At 39.3% G+C, this 24,000-nt stretch overlaps 2 protein-coding genes and 1 pseudogene across 2 annotated transcripts in view; all 3 read right to left on the reverse strand.

Annotated features, from left to right (window-relative positions):
- The window catches only part of LOC138049133 (uncharacterized), a 26,621-nt gene extending 12,321 nt beyond the window's left edge, over window positions 1–14,300 (reverse strand). The window contains exons 1-6 of the mRNA XM_068895276.1: window positions 14,044–14,300; window positions 8,387–8,447; window positions 6,672–6,743; window positions 2,351–3,578; window positions 1,092–1,208; window positions 885–965 (exon numbers count right to left, since the gene is read on the reverse strand). Coding sequence (XP_068751377.1) covers window positions 885–965; window positions 1,092–1,208; window positions 2,351–3,578; window positions 6,672–6,680 — 1,435 coding nt within the window. The 5' untranslated portion in view covers window positions 6,681–6,743; window positions 8,387–8,447; window positions 14,044–14,300. The remainder of the gene's footprint in view (window positions 1–884; window positions 966–1,091; window positions 1,209–2,350; window positions 3,579–6,671; window positions 6,744–8,386; window positions 8,448–14,043) is intronic.
- Window positions 14,301–17,313: 3,013 nt separating this feature from the next.
- On the reverse strand, window positions 17,314–19,343 carry LOC138049146 (uncharacterized; annotated as a pseudogene).
- Window positions 19,344–21,078: 1,735 nt separating this feature from the next.
- Window positions 21,079–24,000, reverse strand: part of LOC138049142 (uncharacterized) — a 28,699-nt gene continuing 25,777 nt past the window's right edge. Inside the window, exon 8 of the mRNA XM_068895291.1 lies at window positions 21,079–23,390. Within this exon, the coding sequence (XP_068751392.1) occupies window positions 22,939–23,390 (452 nt within the window). The 3' untranslated portion in view covers window positions 21,079–22,938. The remainder of the gene's footprint in view (window positions 23,391–24,000) is intronic.

Below are 24,000 nucleotides of genomic sequence, written 5' to 3' on the forward strand. Positions count from 1 at the left end.
TTTTCGTTTGCGGTTCATATCTCCGAGCTTGACTACTAAAGAGTTTAATTGCATTTTGGCGAGGTGTGCCTAATTCCAGACATTTTAACCATAGCAAACAGCAGGGTCAGCGCCGTGAAGGAAATGGCCGAGAAAGGTGTTTTCCTATTGTTGTTTTCCCATCAGTCACAAGTCTTAGCTTTCTGCAAATACCTTTTGAGTGTTTTCAATACAGTGATGACTTCTTCGCTAAAATGAAATAAAATGCTTTAAAATTCGGACAAAATGAAATTACTTTTAAAGGAAAGTTTTTTAACTTGACTTTTATATGATGTATTTGCCAAGATCGAGAATAGTATTTACCTGGTAACGGTAGTCAGGAAATAGGTCAACCTGTCCGGAATTAGGGCACCGAATTTGACTTAATCTTTCCGCAATTACCGTGACAAAGAAACCAAAGAGCTTCACGTAGTGAAACTTCACGCCCTAGGTACCAGCGGTGGAAGCTACAATTGTGGCTAAATTTTTGCTGGTTAGTGCTGTTTTGCGCTAAGAAATTACAGTTTTTCAAAAAGTGTTCGAAAACAGGGCAACTAACTGTAAAAGTTGATATCCCACACAGCAAGATTACTAAACAAGCAGCTCCTTTGCAAGCCACCACAAACTAAAACTTCACAAGCGAATAACCTTTTGGTTTCTAAGTGTTTTGTTGAGCTCCTATGCAATTGTGTGCAAATTTAGCAATGGAACGAAAAAGACAAATTTTTAGTTTCCGCTAAAAGCTGGATAACCCTTGTTTACTCTGATATTAATCTACGCTAAGCTTGTTTTATTGCCCGTGAAACACGGAAAGATAAAATCTTTTGATCAACCCATTCCCTAATGAACTCGATAGGAGGCCTTACCTCTGCAGGTGTCTGTATCACGCCTTTGTTTCTTTGATGGTGGGGTGTCACTTGGATGTAACGGTCTTTTTCCATTTTTATCTAAGGAACCCAGAGTTAAAATGTGATCAGTCAATTAAGCAACTTCCTTTACAAGAGAATCTACACACAAAGTGACCATATCCAGGAATGTTAATTGTAGATTAGCAATGAACAATAAGACTTCACCTGTGCAATCAATCCCAGCTCGAGTGGGTTCAACATAAGCTTCAGATACCACAGTACTAAGCAAGTATCTCCTTGTCAATGATGAGTCTCGTCCACCTTCCGTTGCATGAGTAGTTCCTACCAGACAAATCATCGACAGCATCTTAGTCCGTCACGTACTGTACAAACAATTACTTAAAAAGACTTGTGCGCAATTAGAATTAACTCTTTCTGAGAGTTGATGGGACTAAATTGCTACAATTGTAAATCGCCAATAGAGCTAAATTAGTCACATAGCACACGCATGCCAAAAACAAGGGATGAATGCAACTCCACAAACAAATGACTCGGATCATCCCTTGTGGAAGAACTGAGTGATCGTCGCACTTAGAGCTCTGGACAATTTAAGCAATATTATCGCTTTATAGACATCTGAAAAATACATTCATTTCATTCATCGAGTCCTTAACGAGAACAAATAAGCCCAACAAACTGACCTGCTACCAACTGCAAGGCTTCATAGCTCAGTTGGTAGAGCATTACACCAGCATCGTAGACAGCTCAGTCAGATCCTGAAAGTGTGTTTGCTTAAATCCTGACTGGCAAAATTTTGAGCTTTGACTTTTACCCAAAGGGCGTTTACTTTGAGTGTAACTTTTGCATTTTACGGTCTACCATTACTCACATTAAAAACGGACTGATTGGACCTCAGAGGGTTGGATGGAAAAGTGACGTCATTTACTCCCTAGATTAAAACTTCAGCGTGTGAATGCAGCTTATTATTTATGCAAAATGAGATTTTAAAAGTAAAAAAGCCCAAAACTCTCGTGCTGCATATTAATTCTGCGGGGTACACACACACATTGCATTCTTAAACAAGTGAGCCTTTGACGTCATTTCCTCCTCGATTCAGCTCTCTAAAGATCGTAAAGTTAGTAATGGGAGACCATTAAATAGGATAATTCCAGTTAAAATAAACAGATGTCTCTTTGAAATCAAGGCTGAAGACTTTGGTCGCTTAGTGTTTAGTTAACATAGTTTTTGAAATCCAAAGAAAAACAATTGATTTTTTGGTCACAGGGGCACTTTAAATTGTCCAGCTAAGAGTGAGGATCACTCAGTTCTCTCATTCATCTGTAACCCACATTTCAAATAATTATACATTCTTTTCATTATCATTCCTTGTGTTTTAAACTGAATGAATGAATTTGCCTTGAGGACAACCCATGTTTATTTACAACCGTCCCAAGATGAACCAAGTAACATGTCATTTCAATTACCAAAAATGCTGTCAGACATCTTTTTCACCAGTTTATCACACTGTTCCTTCCAACAGTACTTCCTTGCATATTGTGTGCGAAGATCCTCTGTCTCTTCTAGCCGAACATCCCTCTTCTTTTTACGCACAATTTTAATTGCCTTGGCCCATTCCTTAGGATCTTCAGAATTTACTACACAGCTTGAACCATGTGGCACATTCTGCAGAGCATCTCCTAAACCAGAATTTCCACTAACAAGAATAGGAAGACCTGCGGATAATGCTTCAAGCCCGGCCAAACCAAAACCTTCAGTTCTTGATGGCATTATGCAAAGATCTACTTCACAAAACAATCTGACTAGTTCCTCTCTGCTTTCCTTAAAGGAGCGAACTGTCAGTTGTTTTCGTGCAATGCCATGCTCACACAACTTCTCTGCTGCTTCCTCCTCTTTTCCAAGTAATGCTCCGACAAAGATCAGTTCATAAGATGCCTCATCCAACTCACAAATGGCTTTGGCTGCAATGTCGTATCCCTTTAACTCGAAATCTTCAGTGTCACCACGCCCAAAAACCAAAACACAAAATGTCCTTCTTTCTTCCACTGCTTGCTTTACCAGAGAAAATTCAGAAAAAATGCCGGGTGTGAGTTCAAATACAGATAGGTCTCTCTGGCAGTAACGGAGATAACGTGAGTATGCATCAGCCAACTTGGGACCAACTGCTACAACCTCATCTGCCAACTCACACAACTCTATTTCTGCCTTGTGCTTTTCCTCTGCTCTTGAAACTGCATTTGCATATGATTTGAATTTTCCTAGGTCTTCAGGGGCTGTATGTACAACCTGAACCCACTTACATTTTTTGTTCCTCTGAATGAGTTGCACTTGCTGTCCAAGTATTAGCCCATGTCCAATCACATAATCGATCTCATGGTTTTCTGGTGCAGACGACAGCCATTCAATGGGTTCACACTCTTTCAATTTCCTTGCTTGTACGAGCTTAACACAGTATCCCTCAGCAATTATCACATCTTCTTCACTGCACCAAGGAAGGTACATACTGACTTCCACATTCGGATGCTTTGCCAACTGAATGGCAAGCTCTCTGTTAATGGTCGACAACCCTCCTTTTGTAGATCGCCATTCACTGCTTAGGAGAGTAACCTTAAGTTTCCTACTTGGTGCTTGGCCTGAACTGCTTTGATCGCCTTCTTGTGATGCAGAGGATGAGGTGCTGGGAAAGGAGGGAACCTGTAATACACATGCGATCAGCAATCAATAAATTGAGGTTTATTAACTTACCACCAAAAAAGGTAGACTGTTTTTCATAGACAAGCGTATCAGTTGATTTTCCCCCAGATATCAACGATATAGCTCTCCTTTTCAAAACCAGTAAGTATGTGGTTACATGGCTAGAGGCCTGCATGACCCATAATATGATTGCTGACTGTGACTTAAGCCCACTGTGCCACGCACATTCTTTTACAGAGATTCCGATATCGTTAAGTGCAACCACACCACATGTGAACTGTCACACGAAGATTTGGTCACTAATAGCCTGGTTAGCAGGTGGCTTGATGAATTTTCAAAGCTTGTAAATGGGCATGCGAAAACCATAGTCAAAAGAGTACATGAATGAGGAGGGGGTGAGGAGAAGAAGTGAGAAACCACCTGCAATCAACTTCACAATATTTTTGATACTCCCGTTCCAGATTGGAAATCAGCCTGTCAGTCAAAATTTACAGTGCTCCCTTTTATCAAAGTGTAAAGACAAAACAGAGCATAAAGAGCCCACAATCCATTTTCTAAAAATCTGGAAACTTCCTTGCAGGTAGCTTGGATTTTCTGGTCTTAAATAAGAGCAGAAAGAAATATAACAACTAATAAATGGAGGTGATAATTTGGCAGACGTCCTTTCCAAGGGATTTGCAGACATTCTCCTTTGGTTGTGGCCAGAGTCCGTGTCCTTGGCGTTGACCGAAAGAAAAGCTGACTCTAAGGAAGAGAATGAATGATAACGTGTCCCAATAGGCCCCTTTTAAAAATACAGTAATACACTTGTACTCTTTGTTTGGCCCATAAAATTTTGCATAGGCATCATTTTTATTTTTCTCTTAGGATCATTGTAAGTCCCAAGAGAAACTGAAGACAATGCTTATGTAAAATTTTGGAGGGCAAATAAAGAGATTATTGTATTTTTGAAAGTGGCCTATGTCTGACAACACCCTTGTTTGGTCTCTGTGACCCCTGCGGACTGTGATACCTTTTTAAAATCCCTTGTCCAAATGTCCCGACCACACCCTTCTCCCATGACCCCTACGACGCCCTCTAGTAGAAGTCCTAAACACATGCATTCATCAGCTTCAAAAGAATCATTTATTTATTCATTTCTACACCAAACATGCGAATTTATTGTTGGCTTGAGCATGCACAGCAAAGTAGACGTTTTACGCACACTTTCAAGTTATTAGAAGATCAATTTCTTCAAAATTGAGAAAAACAGCCTTTATTCATTAAGTGAAGAATAGAGCACCACCTAGCTATTAATTTCTGCATGGCTGAAAAAACTAAAAAGGTTTGTTGCCATTAAAACAAAAGAAGATTTTATTTGGCCGCCATCATGAAAAAAGGTTTATTGAACGAGGCAGTCTCTTCATTACCAAGGTCACCATGGAAACCAAGCAAGAGCCAACCTCCTTACATATATGTTGATACAATGTTCACTGAAAACCAGAGTGTGGAATGAACACAATGTCGGAGGGAAGCAACAAAGAATGCAATCGAGCAAATTACAAAGCCAGTAATGCAAACTTCCCTGGGGCGAATATCATTGGTGAAACACTCGCAATGACTTGGTCTTAAATATGCCTAAATTAAATTAAGTAAAACTTAACACTTTTGTGCATAGGTGTGTAGTTATGGGAATTTTAGATGGCACCATGTCCCTAGGGATGAGCTAAAGATTAAAGTTGATCCTTGATCTTTAACTTCTATCAGAGTTAGTGAGACAATGATGGTGATGGGACCAGATGACATGGGACAATTTTTACTTCTAAATGGTGAGGATCTACAATGTAGATAACGTCCATACACAAGTATGATATCTTGGTAGCAGTTACTGTAGCAGCAATAGTAGTACAGGCAGGAGTAGGAGTAGTAAGTAGCAGTAATGGGAGTGGAACTACAAAATGTAGTTTTTCAGTGGTGAAACTGGCATATTTTGTAAAGGATAAGCACAGACTGGGAAAGTGATTCGTGTTCATAAAAATGCATGGGTGGCTGGCCTTATATAAGCAGAGCAAGTACTCCAAGTAAGCTATGGAGGTTAACTAAGCAAGCTGCACTCACCGACATCATGCTTGCCTTCACTTTTAATCAGCACAAGTGATAAATACACATGACTGTTTAAATGTGGGTCGCAGAGCAGCACTGAAGCCAATAAGTAGATGTATCAATCTTCAGGGGTTTCAATAAAATTTGAAGTAGGCAGCTGGTTTGAGTCTAGTAGCCGACTGTATCAAGAAGGGGCCGTTAGGCCCCTTCGTCTAGGGGGGTCTATGCTCCCCCAGACGATTGTGAAATCTGGAAGCTCTGAAATGTGATTTCCAGCACTGAAGATGAAGGAAGATTTCTAATCAACAGAGACACTGAGTGTGCAATTAAGCGCATTCTTTTGATAATTTCCAGCGAAGAAAGATTTGGAAAACCATTTCAAAAGGAAAATTAACGATTTTTAACGTTATAATTATGATGTTTCGACAACTTCATGTCATCATTACTACCAATTTCAAGCTGCCGGGAACGGCAAACCTCTTACGCGCGAATTTCAACATTTCTCAACATGAGAAATCAGTTCTGTCGAACAATAAGAATATGTCATTTTAATCTGAACAAACGAGAAGGCTTAACCAATGAAACTAACGAAAAATTTACTGTTTTTGGAAAACAAGTCTTGATGCAACGATTACTCAATAACGACCTGTTTTACATTAAACGTCTTGATATGTTTGGGGACGTAACTAAACGTAATTGAATTACGTAAAAAATGTGACGGTTGGTCTAGGCAAAAATGCGGGAAAAAGGTAATAGCCCTGTAGCTCAAATATGGCAATATCAAATCTGATAATTATTTTGAAATTGAGGTTAAAAAAGGTACATTCAAGTCGATCAAAAATTAATTTTACTTCAGGTTTGACGGAATCCTTCAATTAATTCATTGTAGGGTAAAAAGTAGCCGACTTCTCTGAGCGATGCAGCCGACGCTTCTCGTCGGCCGTCGGTGCTTATTGAAACCCCTGAATCTTCCTAATAAAATTATTCAAAGAAACTTGCCACAGTAATTACCTTTGACATTATTGAAATCTTGGGAAGCTTTTACAAACAACCTTCAGAATAACCTTCCCACCATTCCATAATCTGTGGATAAGAATAATGAAGCTACACTGTAATTTACTTACATTATTTTGTTCATGTCACTTCACATACATGTAAGTTCAATTTTGTTCTTCAAAGACCATTTTACTACCATTTGCGTCCATCCTTGAATTTTGCACGAAGTTTTACTTTTCAAACGTTAACGGATTGTCCGGTCGTGTGTCACTTTTGACCAATGAAACGTTGGCGGTTATGTTGTGAAATTGACCACATGTTTGACAGCATACCAGCATGTTTTGTTCACGTGCTCTTTAAGTTTTCAGGTTTTCCGTGAGAGCGGAGATATTTATGAATCTGCCTAGGAATCTAGAAGAGTTATAAACATCTATCTCCCATGAGTTTCCAAAGACATGGAATATGGAATTTGGTATACTTTACCAACAAGAGATACATGATTCAGCAACTACGATAAAAAAGATACATGAAACTGAAGTGATACTAGAAAGATCGAGGAGCACAGTTAGTAGGAGGAGGCATTCTGTGCGCACACGCTCTTCCTTGTCTCAAGGAGCATTTAAAATCTTGATCTCAAGCGACTCCTGGATGGTAATTTACCTCATTCTAAACTTGTTGACTTTGAATTTTTTTGTCTCCATTGCAAAACGAGCAGAGACGTTATTAGGGCGGTCGTGCAAAACCCGAACGCTCTCACAAAAAACTGAAAACTTTGATAGCATGTGAATGAAACATGCTGGTATGCTGTCAAAAATGTTGTCAATTTCACAACATAACCGCCAACGTTTCATTGGCCAAAAGTGATACATAACTGGACAAACCGTTAACGTTTGAAAAGTAAAACTTCTTGCAAAATTCAAGGATGGACGCAAATGGTAGTAATTCAGAAGTCTTTTACTTTTATTCTACTGGATGACAGAAATAAATGAGTTATGTACAGTACATAGCAAGTATAGAAGAATCATTAAAATTTCTTTAGACACAAGAGGGTTTTGTCTACGATCTCTGTAGAAATCCACATTGAATGCAGAAACAATCATGTTGTAAGATACCTAAGAATGAGAAAATCAATAAAAATAATAAAAGACATTTGTGTAGGATTTAATTTTTTTGACCTCACTTCAAATATCATTTAAATGTCATTGTTATATACCTAGACTTTCACTCAACAAAAGGAGCACTGTGATTGGTTGATTCTTAGTCACATGCCCCTAATTAAAGTCAAATGTATCATGAACAGGATACAATTCCGCAGTTGCTGCCCGCTCCAGATGTTTTGTTGCGATTACTGAAGGAAAAGTCTAAATATATATATATAACAAAGCACTTAATGTCTTGTCCCTCAGGAAACTCGTTAGTTTTGTTTACCTCAAGTCCTGATGACATCAGCACTCTTGGGAAACCAAAACTAACTGTTTCCCTCTGGAACATACATTAAGTGTATATAGATGGAGAAACATGTCTGAGTCACAGCAGGCATTCTGGTTTTCAATCTTATTGCACCTGAAGATTTTGCATAATTGTTTCACCCACATAGTTTTCTCCTCATTAGCATTATCCTTCATGGATGTATTTGAGACTGTATAAACTTTTCACTCAACTGTTGATTTAATCAAAATAAATTCCCTTTTTCCTTTTCTTTAGAGCTGCTGTATTACAATAAATAGTACCTTGCAAATGAGAGAAAAACTTGAAGGTGGCTTGCCTCCAAATCCAGCCACAGGACCATTTCTGTAACAAAAATTCTTCAGACATTAAGGTATAAAACATGAAATGAATACAGAGTGAGTAGACATTAAAGGGGAAATACCTGATATTAGTGATAAAGCAGCTCCTTAACATCCTCAAAAACATAAAAGCGGAAGAAATTGACTGTTTTGAAACGCTTATTTTCCAGAACATTGAAGAAAACACACCATTTCGTTCGCAAGATGAAAGTTCGTAAAAAAGATCGTAAGCAGTTTCGGCGCATTTTTTTCGCCAATGAGCCCGCAATCCATATGTGTAAAAAAACCGCTGAAAATTGTCAATGATCAAGGGAATGGATTGCGCTTCAAAGGTATCACAATTTTGCTCCATTATCTCCAAATTGAAACAAAATTCATGACGAGAAACAAAATAATTTTTTATCGCTTTATTTATTTTACCAAAAGTTGCGGCAAAATCCCAACTGTTAACCCTTTTATTTCAACGGTGAAAGCTGGTCACAAATTGGCGACTCCTCCATGTATTTTAATCACAAAGGGCAAAAATTCAGTCACAAATGCGATTGTATTGGTTGCAATTTCGATTACGGATTTACCGTAAGCATGTAAATACATTGGACGGGCCTAATTATTAGTTTTATGACTTGTTTAAATTTCCGCATAATCAACGCATGTTTCCGCGTAATATGGCCAAAAATTTCCACGTAATCTTTAATTTTTTTCCGCATCCTATATCAGAAGCCATGCAGAGAGTGATTAGACATTAAAGAGGACATATTATTTGAGTGGACCTCAATGTTGCTAACTCATTCACACCTAAAGTACCCCAATAAAATCATCAATGAGTAAAATTGTCTGGCGTTAGACAGAGTAAAATCTTTTAAGTCTCGCTCTCAGTAGGAAATGGGTTAATTTTGTGGTTATTGATCCCCTCCTGTTCCTCTGATGGGTCCACATGCAAAAAAAATGTGAATTAAAAAATATATACTGTACATCCAGCTTACAAGCTGTCCACAGGCAAAAAGAAATTGAAAATCAGAAAAATACATCCAGCTTCACTGCTTTCAATAAGATTTGAAGGCCCCTTTTCCCTAGGGAGGTCCAAGGGCATGCTCCCCTGAAAAGTTTTCAAATTGCAAAGCACACAAACACCATTTCAAATGATTTGAGCAAAAATTCTACATGTACACCCAAGATCTTTTTTTAAGTAAACATTCACTTCACTTACAACTAATCAGTTTTACATGTTCACAGGAAATACAGTCAGTGATACAAGAGTGAGCACCTGCTGGAGCTCCAATGGAAGCCAGGTCTTTTTCAAAGGATTGCACTTCAAAGAAGCTGTAGGTTTGCATAATTCATTTGGTTATGCTTTTTTCAAAACCAGAAAAAACTGAGCATGAAATTCAACAACAGAACTACGCCTATTTGAGCTGGGAGGTATAAAAACGAGTGCTATTAAGATTTGCAACTGCCACTGAAAACTGAAACTTCATTTTACATGGAAACATGTGGTTAGCTGTATCAGCTATAGTTTACAGGCATGCCCGACAACCAATAGCATCACACTATTGCTGACCAATCAGCTAAATGGAAGTTTGGAGAGCAAAATTCTTTTCTTTTCTTTCCTGCTTTCCACATTTCCCAAGCAGATTTCTGAATAGCCCACAAAATAAAAAAAGCCCTACCCTATGGCTACCCTACACTGTCATACATGTAGGCTAATTTGTGAATTAAACAAATGGCAAACAAGTAAAAGGCATCAAAACAAGCAAGTTTACATTGAGAGTTCATAAGAGTGTCCTCTTTTTTTCTCTCTCTATGACAAAATGAAAAAAAAAATGTACACGAGTATATTGACCCTTGTTCTCAGTAAATCATGGCAAAATGCATTTCAGAAACAAAATAAACAAGGCACTGAGGCCTACTGTACATGCAGCAGAGGGAATTTCTCTTTGTACAACATTTAAACTCCCTTAATGGAAATGTTAGAAACTATTTGGTTCACATTTTCTTGAAACTCCCAATTTTTGAATGAAAACTGCTGAAGTTGCTTGAAATAAATGGGAATATAATTGGGAATATCCCGCATGCTCATCCAATTGAATTACTGTAATGATTACATTTACTAGCTATAGTTATTGTATAATTAACAATAATTATTGTTCTATAACATTTTCAACATTTTATCATTACTATTGAAAGCTTACAGACACCCATATTTGCAATGGCTTCATTACATTCGTTGATGTTACTCAAGTTGTTGCTTGTTCAAAGAAACCGGCAGAGTCTAGGCTTAATTTCGAAAAAAAAAATGCTCTTTATGGATGCGAAGATACTGAATCAAACCGCTTCGTCAAACAAGCTGTATCAGCTAGTTTACAGGCATGCCCAATAGCTGACAATTGAGCAACAGCATTTTAAAAACAAATTGGTTAAGTCAATGACCTTCGCTGGAGTTTGAGGAGCTTGCGTCTGGTTTGAACTTATGGTGATGTGCAATGTTCAACTACAGGTGTGATTGTTAAAGAGGGCTCCAAAGAAGCTGCTGCCAGTATTCTCTTGTCTGTCCAGGAATTAACGAGTTGTTTTATTGAATATTTATAGCTGGGCCAGGAGGATTAAATTCTGCTCCAGTTGCAGAGATGAGATGCCTAATTTTTACAGCCTTTTTGTTTGTGAAACAGAGTTCAAATTTATTTCACGAGTTAGAGTTACAATGAAATCTGGTACAATACCGGTATTTACCTCTGAATGTTCACCCAGACCAGTTTGTAGCTCTCTTCGTTTTTTCAGAATGCCTTCTCTCAATAATTTCATTCATTTCTCTTTCTGTTTACATGTACATGTTGGAAAGTGCAAACTATTGAAACTGTTCTCTGAGGTTTCTCCAATCCCACAGAAAACATTGCCAGCTCTTGTCTTTCTTCTTCTGGTATGCTGATAAAATTGACCCTTTTCTCCATGTTTTTCGCACAAATTTAACATTTTTTGGGGGATGGTCCGGAGCAAAATTTAGCCAAGTAAAATGCTTACATCATCTGCATGCACCTATAAGATTTTATATACAAAAGCTCAATAATGGTTCTGACCTATGATCTCCTAGAGGGCAGATGCAGGGCTGATGTCATCATCAAAAACTCTTTCCTTCTGTTTTTTTTTACTGCTGGATAGTTTAGAAATGCAAAAACGTTCCTTACAACTTACTAGTCATTTCAAAACAACTGGCCACCGTGCATAGGCCATGTGAATTATGACTGATTATTTTTTTGTGTGAACAACTTTGGCTATCTCTGACTACCCTTCAGGACTGATGAAGTAAATATTTCATGTTCACCATTGAAGATACATGTAATGTGGGAATGGCCATGGTGCTTTTTTGGTTTCTCCGCTACATTTTGTATCGTCAGGGTGTCTAGAAAACGCAGACCTGCAGACTTAGAAAACACATACCTAGAAAACACAGACCTAGAAAATGCAGACCAAAAAAACTCAGACCTAAAAAATAACGCTTTGTTCACAGTCACTATGACATAATAAATTCTGACCATTTCAGTTCAGTGGTGAATAATATAATGACTCTTTGTCTCTGTGATTTATGTGCATGAGCCTCAAAACCTGTGTTGAAAACATATCGCTATCTAGATCGCTAGAAATGGCGTATTTTTAGTCTGATAAAATAATATCTTAATTGAATGGTGTGCACAGAATTCTAACTTTGGACACTGTTACTTTTATTATCTTGGGCAGAGGAGCATAGGATGATAATAACATGATAATCATAGGGAAATCATGGCAATAATGTTGCTGGTCAGAAGTTCCATTTACTCAAAAAATCTTTTACTCATCAGTGGCACTAAACAATGATTTCCTTCCTCTTAATGTACAATAAACATTTAAACTTGATCGTTATTCTACACAAACATCAACTTCCCCCTTACACTGCCATTTTTTTCACACTGGTTGGTTTTCTGCCATTTTACAGTTAAGGTACACCTACTCTAACAAAACTTTTATGGTAGAATTCATAGAATCGCCTTACTCATGCTTGCTACGACATTCCCATTTTTTTAACTAAAATACAGTTTCACCTGTTCTCGACAGTAACATGTTGGTAACGACTGAACCGGTTGTGGGTGCTTATGGTAAAAATGCTAAATTATAAATTCAATGGTATAAAGTTAACCAAACCAATTTATTTATTTTTTTATTTTATGTGAGCTTTCATTTGGCTTTACTAAAACTGTTTCATTAGTGTTGTCCAGTTCAATAAGTTATGTAGGAAATTCCTCTGGTTTTATTACTAAGTTGCTATGCAAATGAGATGCCATGTGACGACTGACGCAATGTGTACGTTTTTATAAATACCAAACATGAATGACAGAGTTCTTCCTTAATAAGTGTTTTGTTTGCTTCCATAATTAGGTTGGCGCCTAAGCTTACTTCATCAAGTATTTCTAAATATTTACTGTTGTAGTAAGGAAATCTGCTCATGATGTAATTCTGCCTGATGCAATAGACAAGTACTTCTATATACTTTGCTGAAGCTTGCCTTATATAATTGAAGTTTTTTTGGGCATAACCGTAACTTTGCAAAGTACTGTTTAATTAAAAATTACGAAATAATATTAGTAGCACCAAATCATTATTTCCTAACTGGTCTGCGTTTTCTAGACACCGGCTATCATCTGTGTCAAAACATTTCGATTATCGACGACAGTTACGTTGAGCAAGAGGAAGAGAGAAAAACAAGTTTCTCTTTTGAAAACTGTGGAAAATTGCATTGGTGAAGAGCACCTTCACAACTATTTCAAGTTGATAAGATGAGAAGAAATTCAAGGAAATTAATCTTGAAATCCCATAACATAAAATCATTTGAATCACGTACCAGTTCCCTTACAGGGCACAGGTGAACCACCCTATGGTCTTGTCAAAGGGTTTCCATTTTCGCGACCGTTGAAAGTTTAAAAGAACTGAATGATAGAATCGAGTAGACTCAAATGCCTCGAATTCCTTTGGTCTGGTTTCTTGCAAAAGCTTTATTATGGATTTCAGGATCGCCTAAGTTCTCGGTGAATTTTCAAATTTGGCGAAGGTTTGTTGACATCCCTAACCGATCGGATGATCGATGGTATTTTTACGGTGAGAATTTCACAAGCTTGGCGTCAGTTCCAGCTTGAACAAGACGAGGCCACCGGCCGGCGGCTCAGTGTTGCCTGCCTTGTAAATCTAAGCGGAGGTGATGCTGCATTTTGTAGTCCATGACCTAGGGATCAGTGTTTCCCCTCTCTAACCGGCGGTCGAGACAAGATCTCGCAAATTGAAGCCTAAAACAGCTCGAAACGACCAAAAAACATTACACAGTACTCATTGTACACTTTATGCGATATTTCATCGAATTATTTGCTTTCAAACTTTATTGTCCAGCAAATCGCAACCGCCGTAATTTTCTTCTGTGTTGACATGTCTCCTTCTTCAGATACAACAGAAGGTGGTCTACCAGCTGGAGATTTTATGGCGACGTAGAAATTTTCTTCATCACGTTAAAAGCTATTAAGGACGTCAAACCGAAGAAGGCAATCTAAAGCAATTTTAATTTGGGATTAAAAAATCACCCTTACCTTCTTGCATACTCGTATGTAAAATTCACGCGAAGTCCATAATCATCAAGGCGGAAGTGATCGAGGAGCCGCGAGCGGCAAGGAATACGCTACTCAATCCGAGCCTACATCATTTGATGAGTTTCTTAGTGTGATAGTAACTCAACTTATGGCTAATTAAAGGACGGCAGATTGAGGCGGTCAGTGTGCGTATTAAAAATCCAGACTGCAAACCAGAGAGTAACTGGGAGCGACAGCTCGTTTTTCTGTTCCTTGGAAGCTATTTGTTGGCTGCTGAGGGCTGCTGGGATTAAAGTAGCTCATCCCCAGGGACTTTTCGGCTTTGAAGGACCAGTTTGTTGAAAGCCGACAAGACCCTGGGGATGAGGTAGAGTCGATCAATTTACATTGTAGCTTTTTTCAGAGCATGCGTCGATTTTTCGTTTGCCAAAAATCTAGTTTATGGCAGCGTTTAATTAGTTGTGAGATATTAGATATTTTACAAACAGATTTGTTCAAAAAAACCTTTAAAGATTGCAATGAAGTGCATGAAATTTCAAATGCAGATTTTTGTTCACGTCTGGTCAATTAACTTGCACAGCTTTACCAAAAAAAAAAGGTTTTGCAGAAAATTAGGTCTTAGAAGAGACCAACATGTTAGAGAGATGACTACGCTTTCACAAACTCCAAAAGAACAGTGAAAAAAAAAAATTGGTCAGTTGAAGGAACATTACCTGCTCATTACCCACGTTCACCAATCACGTCACATGAAACGCGACTGCGACTCGCACTTTCTCGCTTAAACACAATTTCCAATCCCGTTCAAGCCTGGATTACTTCAGACTTCTTGGCAACTGCAAATCGCTAAACTAAACATGACCTCTGCTCTGTCCTTTATTTCAAATATATCAACCTGCAGATGTTCTTAAAACAATAAATTGCATTTCTCTCAGTCAACCAGAGTAGAGAAAATTTCCCTTGTGTATAAAGTAATTTTACAGTGCGACGCGACTTACCGTGGCCACCTTTACAAATTATCCGCCAATCAGGGTGTGCGAATTTCATTGACAGTCATGCCTCCTTGCAAAGTTCGTACGGTTGTCATTTGAACACCGTTGCATGGGTTGAGTTGACGTGTTTAAGCGTAGGTTGTCAAATGGGTGGCCACGGTAAGGCGCATTGCACTGTAAGTGTTCAAAACAAATTGCCATTTTCTGTGAACAAAAAAAGTTTCCAGTTGATTCATAGCGTTCAATTCCGCCGACTGGCCATTCCGACTTTAAGTCCAGATGAATATCTTGCGAAAGTACAGAGCTTTGAGTGGCTAAAAGGAATGGGTTTCTGTTCAACTATGCTTCTAGTTTCCCTTAGCTCAGACCCAAGGCGGTAAACCAGTGAATCCACATTTTGTTCCCTAGATGGGGAGGCAGTAGACACAAAACACCAGCAGGAGATGATTATAAAATTTTATTGCAGATAGCTTTTCAAATAATCAGGTCCATGCTTTGCCCAGTTAAAAATGCCTAAAATTCTTTGGCTGCTTGGATAAGTCAGCCTTTCACAATGGCTATCTATACACTGAAAATGACAATCAAGCAAAATAATACAACACGCAGAAAGGACATCGCTTACTGACAAAATCTGTCACAATGAATGTCGCATGCGTAATCACGTAAAAAAAAGAGGATAGGGAGCTCTTTTCAGAGCTCATTGACTCCCAGATCCTCCCGTTCCTCATTCATATGGTCACTCCGTGCCAACACGGTCACAAGGAAAAGACACTTTTTTTAATGGAAATTAATGGGAAAGCGCTTTAGCTGCGGAGAAAGGCAGAGGGAAAAGCAAATACAGTTTTCGACGTTTTTCAAGAGTGCTTACTGAAGCTCGGGTACAAACTGCAAGAATCTTCCCGAAAACACATCAAGAATATTCTCGCAACTAAGATCCGTCGTTTTAGACAAGCTAAAATGACAATTGGACAAAAAAGGCAAAGGTTAAAGGAAGATACGTGAATCAAGGTAGCTGTTCATCCTACCGAGATCGAGATTCAACCCTTTCCATTTGACATCATTTGAGAATGCCGTATAGACGGAACTGAAGGCTCGGCTGAATTCTAGCGCCGAAGAGCAGGCAGCAGAGCTCTACAGCCAAATGGATGAGGCAAATAGTAAGAGCAGTAACCGAAGAAGACTCCCCACTGTTGGTGAGAGACAAAATAAGCGAATTCTATCAGAAGTGGATTAAGTCATATGAAATTGTTTGTTTGTAATCTCTTTAACCCCTTAAAATAACAGAGAGTACAGTTGACCTCTTATAACACTAAAAATAAGCATAAATTCAGTTTTTGTCATATTAGGGTGAGATTATTCGCTATTAGCGAATTGCTAACATTTACTAAATCATCGTTTAGACAAGATTGAATATTGTCAGCGCTGAAACCGGCGTAATTTAGGTGAGTACAGTAAAAGATAGTGCCTTGAGGAACACCATTGATAGTTAGCTCGCACTGCCATGACTGCCGGTTTGATTATTTTTTTGACTTTAGCAGTCGGTCCAATAGTGCACGCGTCTGTTTACAGGGCAGGCAACCGTCTGAGGTCCAATCGGTCAGTTTTGAACGTGAGTAATGGCGGACCGTGAAATCCAAAACTTACACTCAAAGTAAACGAAATTTTGCCAGTCAGGTGTTAAGCAAACACACTTTCAAAATCTGAAGGAAAAAAGGAAGTGGTTTTTTGATTACAGGGGCACTTTAAGGTTTCTCTTTTCTATTCGGGCCTCGACGACATGATGCTTCTTCTGCGCCTTTCCTGGCAGATGCACAAAAACCTTCTCCCCAAAACTATACCTTGCAGGAGGATTTGATCATAATTTAGCTCTCTGCATTCGTCTGTCACAACGATTTGTGGCCTTGCGGGCCTGCTGTCTGACTTGAGAGACATGCCTACAGTGCCTCTTCCCGTCAGTTGCAGTGGGATTAATTTTGTCAATATTGCATTTCCTGGCAAGGTAGACTTCAAATAGATAGGCAGACTCTTCACCCAGTTAACACCTTTTTCTCCTATTTTTATTAAGCTCTTATTACCCGAGTAGGAGGTCTGTATGGGAGAATCTTGACCGAGGTCGTGAGTACAGACCTCACTGCTTTCGGTCTGTACTCACGACCTCGGTCAAGATTCTCCCATACAGACTGACTAAATTCGGTTAATAAACTTAGTTAATGAAAAACAAATTATGATAATGTAAAATTTTGCCATAAAATATGTTATTGTAGTAGATAATTCTATTAAAGCGCATTTTATTGGCTAATCGTGTTCGTTACCATGACGACACCTATATTCTCACATGTGAAAAATAGAAATGATATGTTCACTACACGCGGTGAAGATGATTTTTTAGTAAAAAAAATCCTGGTATTTCATCATTATCTATACAATAAAAGAGTGTTAATCTATCACTTTGCGGTCTTGCCCCAGCCCAGTCACAAATGGATTTATTATTAGATACACTTTGCGCGCGAAACAAACAAAGAGCCGCCAACTTTAACCAATCAGAAAAATCCATGTTACGCGTGACTGCTTCTGCCATGTTTTTTCAGAGACATGACAACTGACTCATTTGTGACTGTGCTGGGGAGCCCACCCATGCCATAACAACACTTCGATCTAATTCACTCCTGCCTCTCCCCAAAGTGGCTTGGGTTCTATTTCCAGACTCGCCGCATATGTGAGTTGAGTTTGTTGATTCTCTTCTCTGCTCCGACTGGTTTTTCTCCGGTACTCCGGTTTTCCCCTCTCCTCAAAAACCAACATTTGACTTGTCTTAATTTTTATCTACAGTGTCCAAAACAAGTGCCCTAGCGCTAGAAGAATTGATTCTTAAATAAAGTAAGTAAGTATTTCTCGAACCATTTTCGTTTTAAAGGGAAATTATCATAAATCGTTTCTGTTTGTTATGAAGACTTGAATCTTACCATGTCTGGGACTTATCAGCTCAAATTTCAGTCACCGCTAATGTGTTTAGTAAGCTCATAGTGAAAGGTGAGCATTTTTGTTATCTCCTCGCATAAGACCTTCCACTTCATTCCATGCTGCTTTTCGTCGACTTTATCTGGGTGATAAACACTGAGCGTTTTGACCAAGAGCTTCTAGTTATCTTTAGAATTTGTACCAAATGACTCCCATTTCTGCATTTCAGTCTTCACTTGGTTTTTTTTTCCAGGAAGGAAGTCTTGGAGGGTAGTTGAGAAAAAGGTGTTTTATAAATGGGATAGCATCTTCTTTGTGGGCTTGTAGATCTTTAAATTTATCGGATAACTCGTCAATGAACTTTGCTCGAGACTTTTGCTTCTCTCGCTCGTCTCTCGCGCGCGCCTCGCCTTGATACCGTTTTAGCGCTTCAGTACAATCCTTGTACTACTGTTGAGAAGTAAAGATGTGACTTTTTAAGGACTCTGCTAGCTCAAAACTGGCAGTAAAATACGCCTTGGCACGAGATGTGATCTTCAACACCTTGTCGTAGACTACCCCTAGGCAGATATTGGCAATAGCTTCCTGCTCTATGTCGATCTCCTTTGAGAAGACCACAGCTTGCTTGTACCAGTCAATAACTTGAAATACTAAGGTCATGTCAAGCTCTTCTTGTTCTTGATAGGCCACTTCCAACAGTTGGTTGCCCTGTGATAGCGCCTGGATCGAGGACGCCGAACACGTATGGTAGAACACGTTTTGCTCAAGCACACGCGTTTGCGCGAGCGACTCTGGTGGCGCGCGCGTCACCTTCGCGTAGACATTCAGCCTCTTCACTTTTTCGATTGGTCGATAACAATCAGCCATCAGAGTTAAACATTTCTTGTAGTCGGCGTTCTGCAGGCTGGTTGTGCCATCGTGAAAGTACAACGAGGCCAAGGTTATCTGTACGTCGGGGGCTGCTTTCACAACAGTATTTAGAGAACAAAGCTTTTCCAGCTGAGCAATCTTTTGATCGGTAATTCGCAAACTTCTTCTCGCCATTCGACATCTTAACAGTTCTCGCTGTGATTGTACGCTGTGCGCAATCCTTTGATCGCTTCGTGAAGATAGAAGATGATAGTGTTAGGAGCTTCTTAGAATACCAGCGATTTTCCATGCCGCATTGCTGATATCTCTCGCCGCTGAGGACTCCTCTTCCCGGTCTTTGGCTTTGTCTTTGGCTTGGTAATAATGAGAAAGCGCTTTTTCGAACATATCTTTGGCTTCTTGTGGGGACGATCTTACATTAAGGCAGCTTGCTCGGCGGAAAAACTAATTTCCTTGATTTCTTATTAGGTGAGAGAGAGACATTGTCAGAAGCGCTCTCAAAGGTAAGGAAAAAAATTCCTAACTTCCTGGTTTTGAGCGATAGTTTTTTATCCACCGTTTACCAAAATGTTCCTTGGGAAATATGGAAAATTCGTGGAAAAGCAAAAGCTGGCCAATGTGTGCTCTGTTATAGCGCGCTTTGTCGCTATGAACTTCGCCAAGCTTCACAAAAATACATATAATATGCTCTGTTTCATATTGTTAAGGATTAACATATGAGCCTTTGCGGTTTAATGGACCATATTCGTATTCCCAGTATTGAACTGGAACTAGCTTGCAATGGAGGCTAATGCGGGGAAACTTTTCAAATGCAGGCCCGTAACCAGGGGGGGAGGGGGGGGCGCACGGGGTGCGTTCGCACCCCCGCACAGGCCCCAAAGGTCCGCATTTTCATACTCAAGTCAAAGAATGGAAAAAGCAGTAATGAATTCGCTGGGAAACTAAAACCAGCTGCACTCTAGTAGCTCGAGCCATTCAGAATATTTCAATGAGCGCACAGATGTCCGAGCTATGCGTTTTCGCTGTAGGAAAGGTGCTAACAATATTATTGCTGTCAAGAAACTTTAAGTGTAATTTCTGATGTGAAATTTGCAGGAAAGCTAACTATTTTCGACATATTAATGTTTTTGATCGTACGGTAAAAATGGAGCAAGAAAAACATTTGGGCTCAACTGTCACGTACAGTAGCTGTTGTGTATCATTTTTGCATGGGAAACCGCTTTTTGATCGTACGGTAAAAATGGAGCAAGAAAAACATTTGGGCTGTACTGTCACGTACAGTTCCGCTTGTCAAAAGTACTTTTTTTCAAACCCGTTCCCAAAGAAACGCTGAAGTGATGAATCTCAAAAATCCGGATTTAGATTTAATCCGAAGTATCCTCCTCGAGTCTGGATACTTTCCTACCGTGTACTTTGCCGTTACAATTTCTCATGTATTGCTGCTTTCCTAAATAAACGGATCAGACAATAAAAAATACATTTCGGTAGTTTGGTCCACTTTGGCCTCGCTAGCCCCCCCCCCCCCCCCCCCCACCCCACACACACACACACACACACACACACACACACACACATAAAATCCTGGTTACGGGCCTGAAATTCAAATACTTTTTGATATATTCCCTCGCATTTGCCTCCATTTCAAGCTAGTTCCAGACCAATACTGAGAATACGAATATGGTCTTTTGGCCACTATCAAAAATACCATAATACTCTTCATTTTTGCATAAGCAATGTTTCCAGTTTCTCTTGGGACCTAGAATGGTCTCAAGGGAAACAAATACAAAGCTTATTCAAAATTTGGGGGGACAAACAAAGAGTATTATGGTATTTTCCTCTTCGGGCAATAGTTCAGTCAAGAGATCACAACTGAATAGTGAAAGTACAATCAATGAAAATTTGAGCATACCACAAAATATTCGAACAATATTCCTTAAAAAATTGATCTTTCACAAATACTTAGAGGGGTCATTAGCTCTAATGCCCGGAAATAATCTCCTAATTTTTCATGGTTTAGGCTAATATCTCACGGATCATGATTGAAGCCAAAAGGCTTTATATTGTAGAGATTTACGACTTCTTCCAACTTTTGAAGTCGTTTTCAAGCAAAATCTGTAAGGAAATTCGTGTTTTTATGAAACAAAATATAAATAGGACGTCACCAGAAACCCGCCTATCATCGAGGAGCTTCACAAAAGGCAAGTTAGAACATCAGATCAGTCACGTTAACTTTTAATCAATTCAATCAAAAGATCCGTCTACGAATCACGCTTAGACTTCGTTCACGTGTCACGCTTAACTGAAAAACCGCTTTCAGGCGCACTTGAAAGGCAGTCACGAAAAGTTACGTTACACGAGAAAAGGAAAAAGCTCAATCACGTTTGACGAAAAAAAGTAGAGGAGACCGCTTTTTTGACTGAACACTATACTGAAGCGATAAATCATCATCCGAAGGCCGACTGAGGTAATACATGTATTAAAAAACTAAACTAGAAGGCAGGGTTTTTGTTTTAACAAAAAAAACTAAGATATCACAGTTCTGACACAGGCTCTTGGGTTAGTTATCTTGGGTTGCAACCACCATCAGTCATACGTTCTTTGTTAACTGCAGACCTAAGTTTTATCGTCCATAACTGTATATTTAAACTAGAAAATAGAGATTACTTCATGGAAAGCGCGCGCGTACGGGATTTTCACACGAGTTGGTGAAGTATCTGAAATCGAACGAGTGAGCGCAGCGAACGAGTGAGATTTCTGATACAAAACCAACGAGTGTGAAAATCCCGTACAAAGCACTTTCCATGCTGTAATTTGCTTATTTTATTCAGTCTGAGATTTTTTTTATTTATCCAGCTTTAATTGGTTTTCTAAAATAATTACAAAACTCCTGTATTAAATTCTCTTCGAAAAATTAAGTTTTTACTAAAATCGACATGTGAAAATATCACCAATAAAAAATCATAATTGGTGCAAAGGATAGGAAACATTTCAATTCTTAATTAAATATGGAACTGCTCGTTTGAAAATAACGAAATAAGCAAATCCCAAATTGGTAAGCCAATAAAGGTACTGTAATAAACGCGATGACCGCGAAAACACAATTTGCTTAAACCGTGGTTTGTGATTGGACGAAACGATTTTTTCACGTGTGAGAAACTCGTTTCGCCTCTCTGAATGGTCGAAATAAAATCCGAAACGCTTTTCCACACAGGAAAATGTGAAGCGAAAATCTCAGTATATATAAAATACTTATATATCAAATACACATATTTGAAATGAGGAAAGAATCCTTATTGAGAATGAATATCATCACAGTTGTAACCGCTACTTTAGCAAAAAAGAAAGAACAGCTTGCCAACAAAAAAAAAAGACGTGATTTCTTGTACTTGTCCTTGAATGAGCACGATTTTTGCCTTTTTTTCGTGTCCAAACAAAATGAAAACGCCATCTCTAGCTTGCTGCCACAAAGCCATGGAGTCACGCCCTTGTTATTGCTATTTTTCAACAGTCATGGACAATGATAGAACTTTTCTTTTAGATAGGCACGTCCGTGAAAGTAGCGTATTCTTTTACAATGGGCATTTTGCCAGATTTGTAATGCCTTCCCACCCAAAGAGCTAACAGCTCTTTTCCTGCAGGGGTATGCACAGGCAAAAGGATGGGAGGGATCGTTGTGTGTTTCCTCATGCCAGAAATGATAAAAAATACGCATCCATACTTCCCTTCGTTACCGCTGAAAAAGAAATGCGCATATTTCTGTAACCACTGGAAACCATTCTTAGTTCCGACCAACCAGACAGCCAGCCGATGCTGACCAAGCCAATCGCTGAAAACACAAGCGGTTGAGCACAGATTGAGCACATACGCATTTTGTCTGCGCATTCGTGAGAGGGTGAGAGCGCATTTGCCTGGGCCATTTGATATAGTAGTTTGAGCGCGCTTTCCTGGTTTTTTTAGAGGTTGTAGATAAAAGTTGCCTAGTCCCAGGGCCCCTTTGTTCTGCGGTACTCAAAAGTTTCGGCACAGTTCGGCTCACAGACCTCCCGTTCTTCGACCGTTCGTCGACCGTTCGTCTCGGTTACGTCAGCGAAACGAGTTGCCCCGAGCGGGCTAATTCCATTCCTTCATCACTGGGGTGCTTTAAGGCTGTCTCAAGCTGTTCCCAGAAATGCGACTTAACATCACAGCTTTCCCAGTCAAGAAAAGTCCTGTCTTGTAATGTAAGAGGTATCGCACACTTCCTGTACACAATCGGTACAACTTGATGTGAGCGTATTGTAGTAAGTGCTTGCTGAAGTTCATGGTTACACCAACCGCTCTTCGCGAAAGCGGGTGAAAGAACAGCGATAGTTTTTCGACTGTAATAGATTGCTTGGTAAATATTTTCAGCAACAGCAGTGCCTCGAACAAAATCCCTGAAATCTACGCAACATGTAAAACGTCGTTTTTCTAGTTCTGCTAAGAGTCTTTTGACCCAGGTGACATCTTTAGAGCTGTAAGAAATGAAGACGTCGTATCTGGCTTCGTAATCTGAAAAAAAAAACATGACTGAGGGGTAAAAATATATTACTACTCAAGTCATTTAAAAAAATTCATCACAGAATTAATAATGATCATCACCATCGTTTTCACCATTTTGATGTATGGCTGCGAAGCTTGGAAACTCACGAAAACAGAAGCAAAGAAGCTGGACGCTTTCCAATACAAATGCATGAAACGCATACTGAGAATAAGATGGCCACGGACCATCTCGCACCAACAAATCCAGGAGACCACAGGAGTGAACAGAACGAGTGATGAGATCAGACGCCGAAGATGGAATTGGATCGGGCATATATTGTGGAAGAACTGAGAGGAGCACTGCGTTACAGCATTGGAGTGGGGGCCAGAGGGGATGAGGAGACCAGGTCGACCAAAATCAACATGGAGGAGAATGGTTGAAGACGAATGACGAGTAGCTGGGTGGCAATCTTGGGCGAATGTCACAGCTTTAGCAGCAAACCGCTGTGGATGGAAAGAGAATGTCAAAGCCTTATGTGCCTTATGGCACGAAGAGATATAGAGATAGAGATAGAGAGATCACCATCGTCATCATTCTCTTAAAGAACCTCTATTTTCATTGAAAAACAGAACTATAGTG

The sequence above is a fragment of the Montipora capricornis genome, chromosome 5 (genome assembly GCF_036669925.1).
Source record: "Montipora capricornis isolate CH-2021 chromosome 5, ASM3666992v2, whole genome shotgun sequence".
Taxonomy (NCBI): Eukaryota; Metazoa; Cnidaria; class Anthozoa; order Scleractinia; family Acroporidae; genus Montipora; species Montipora capricornis.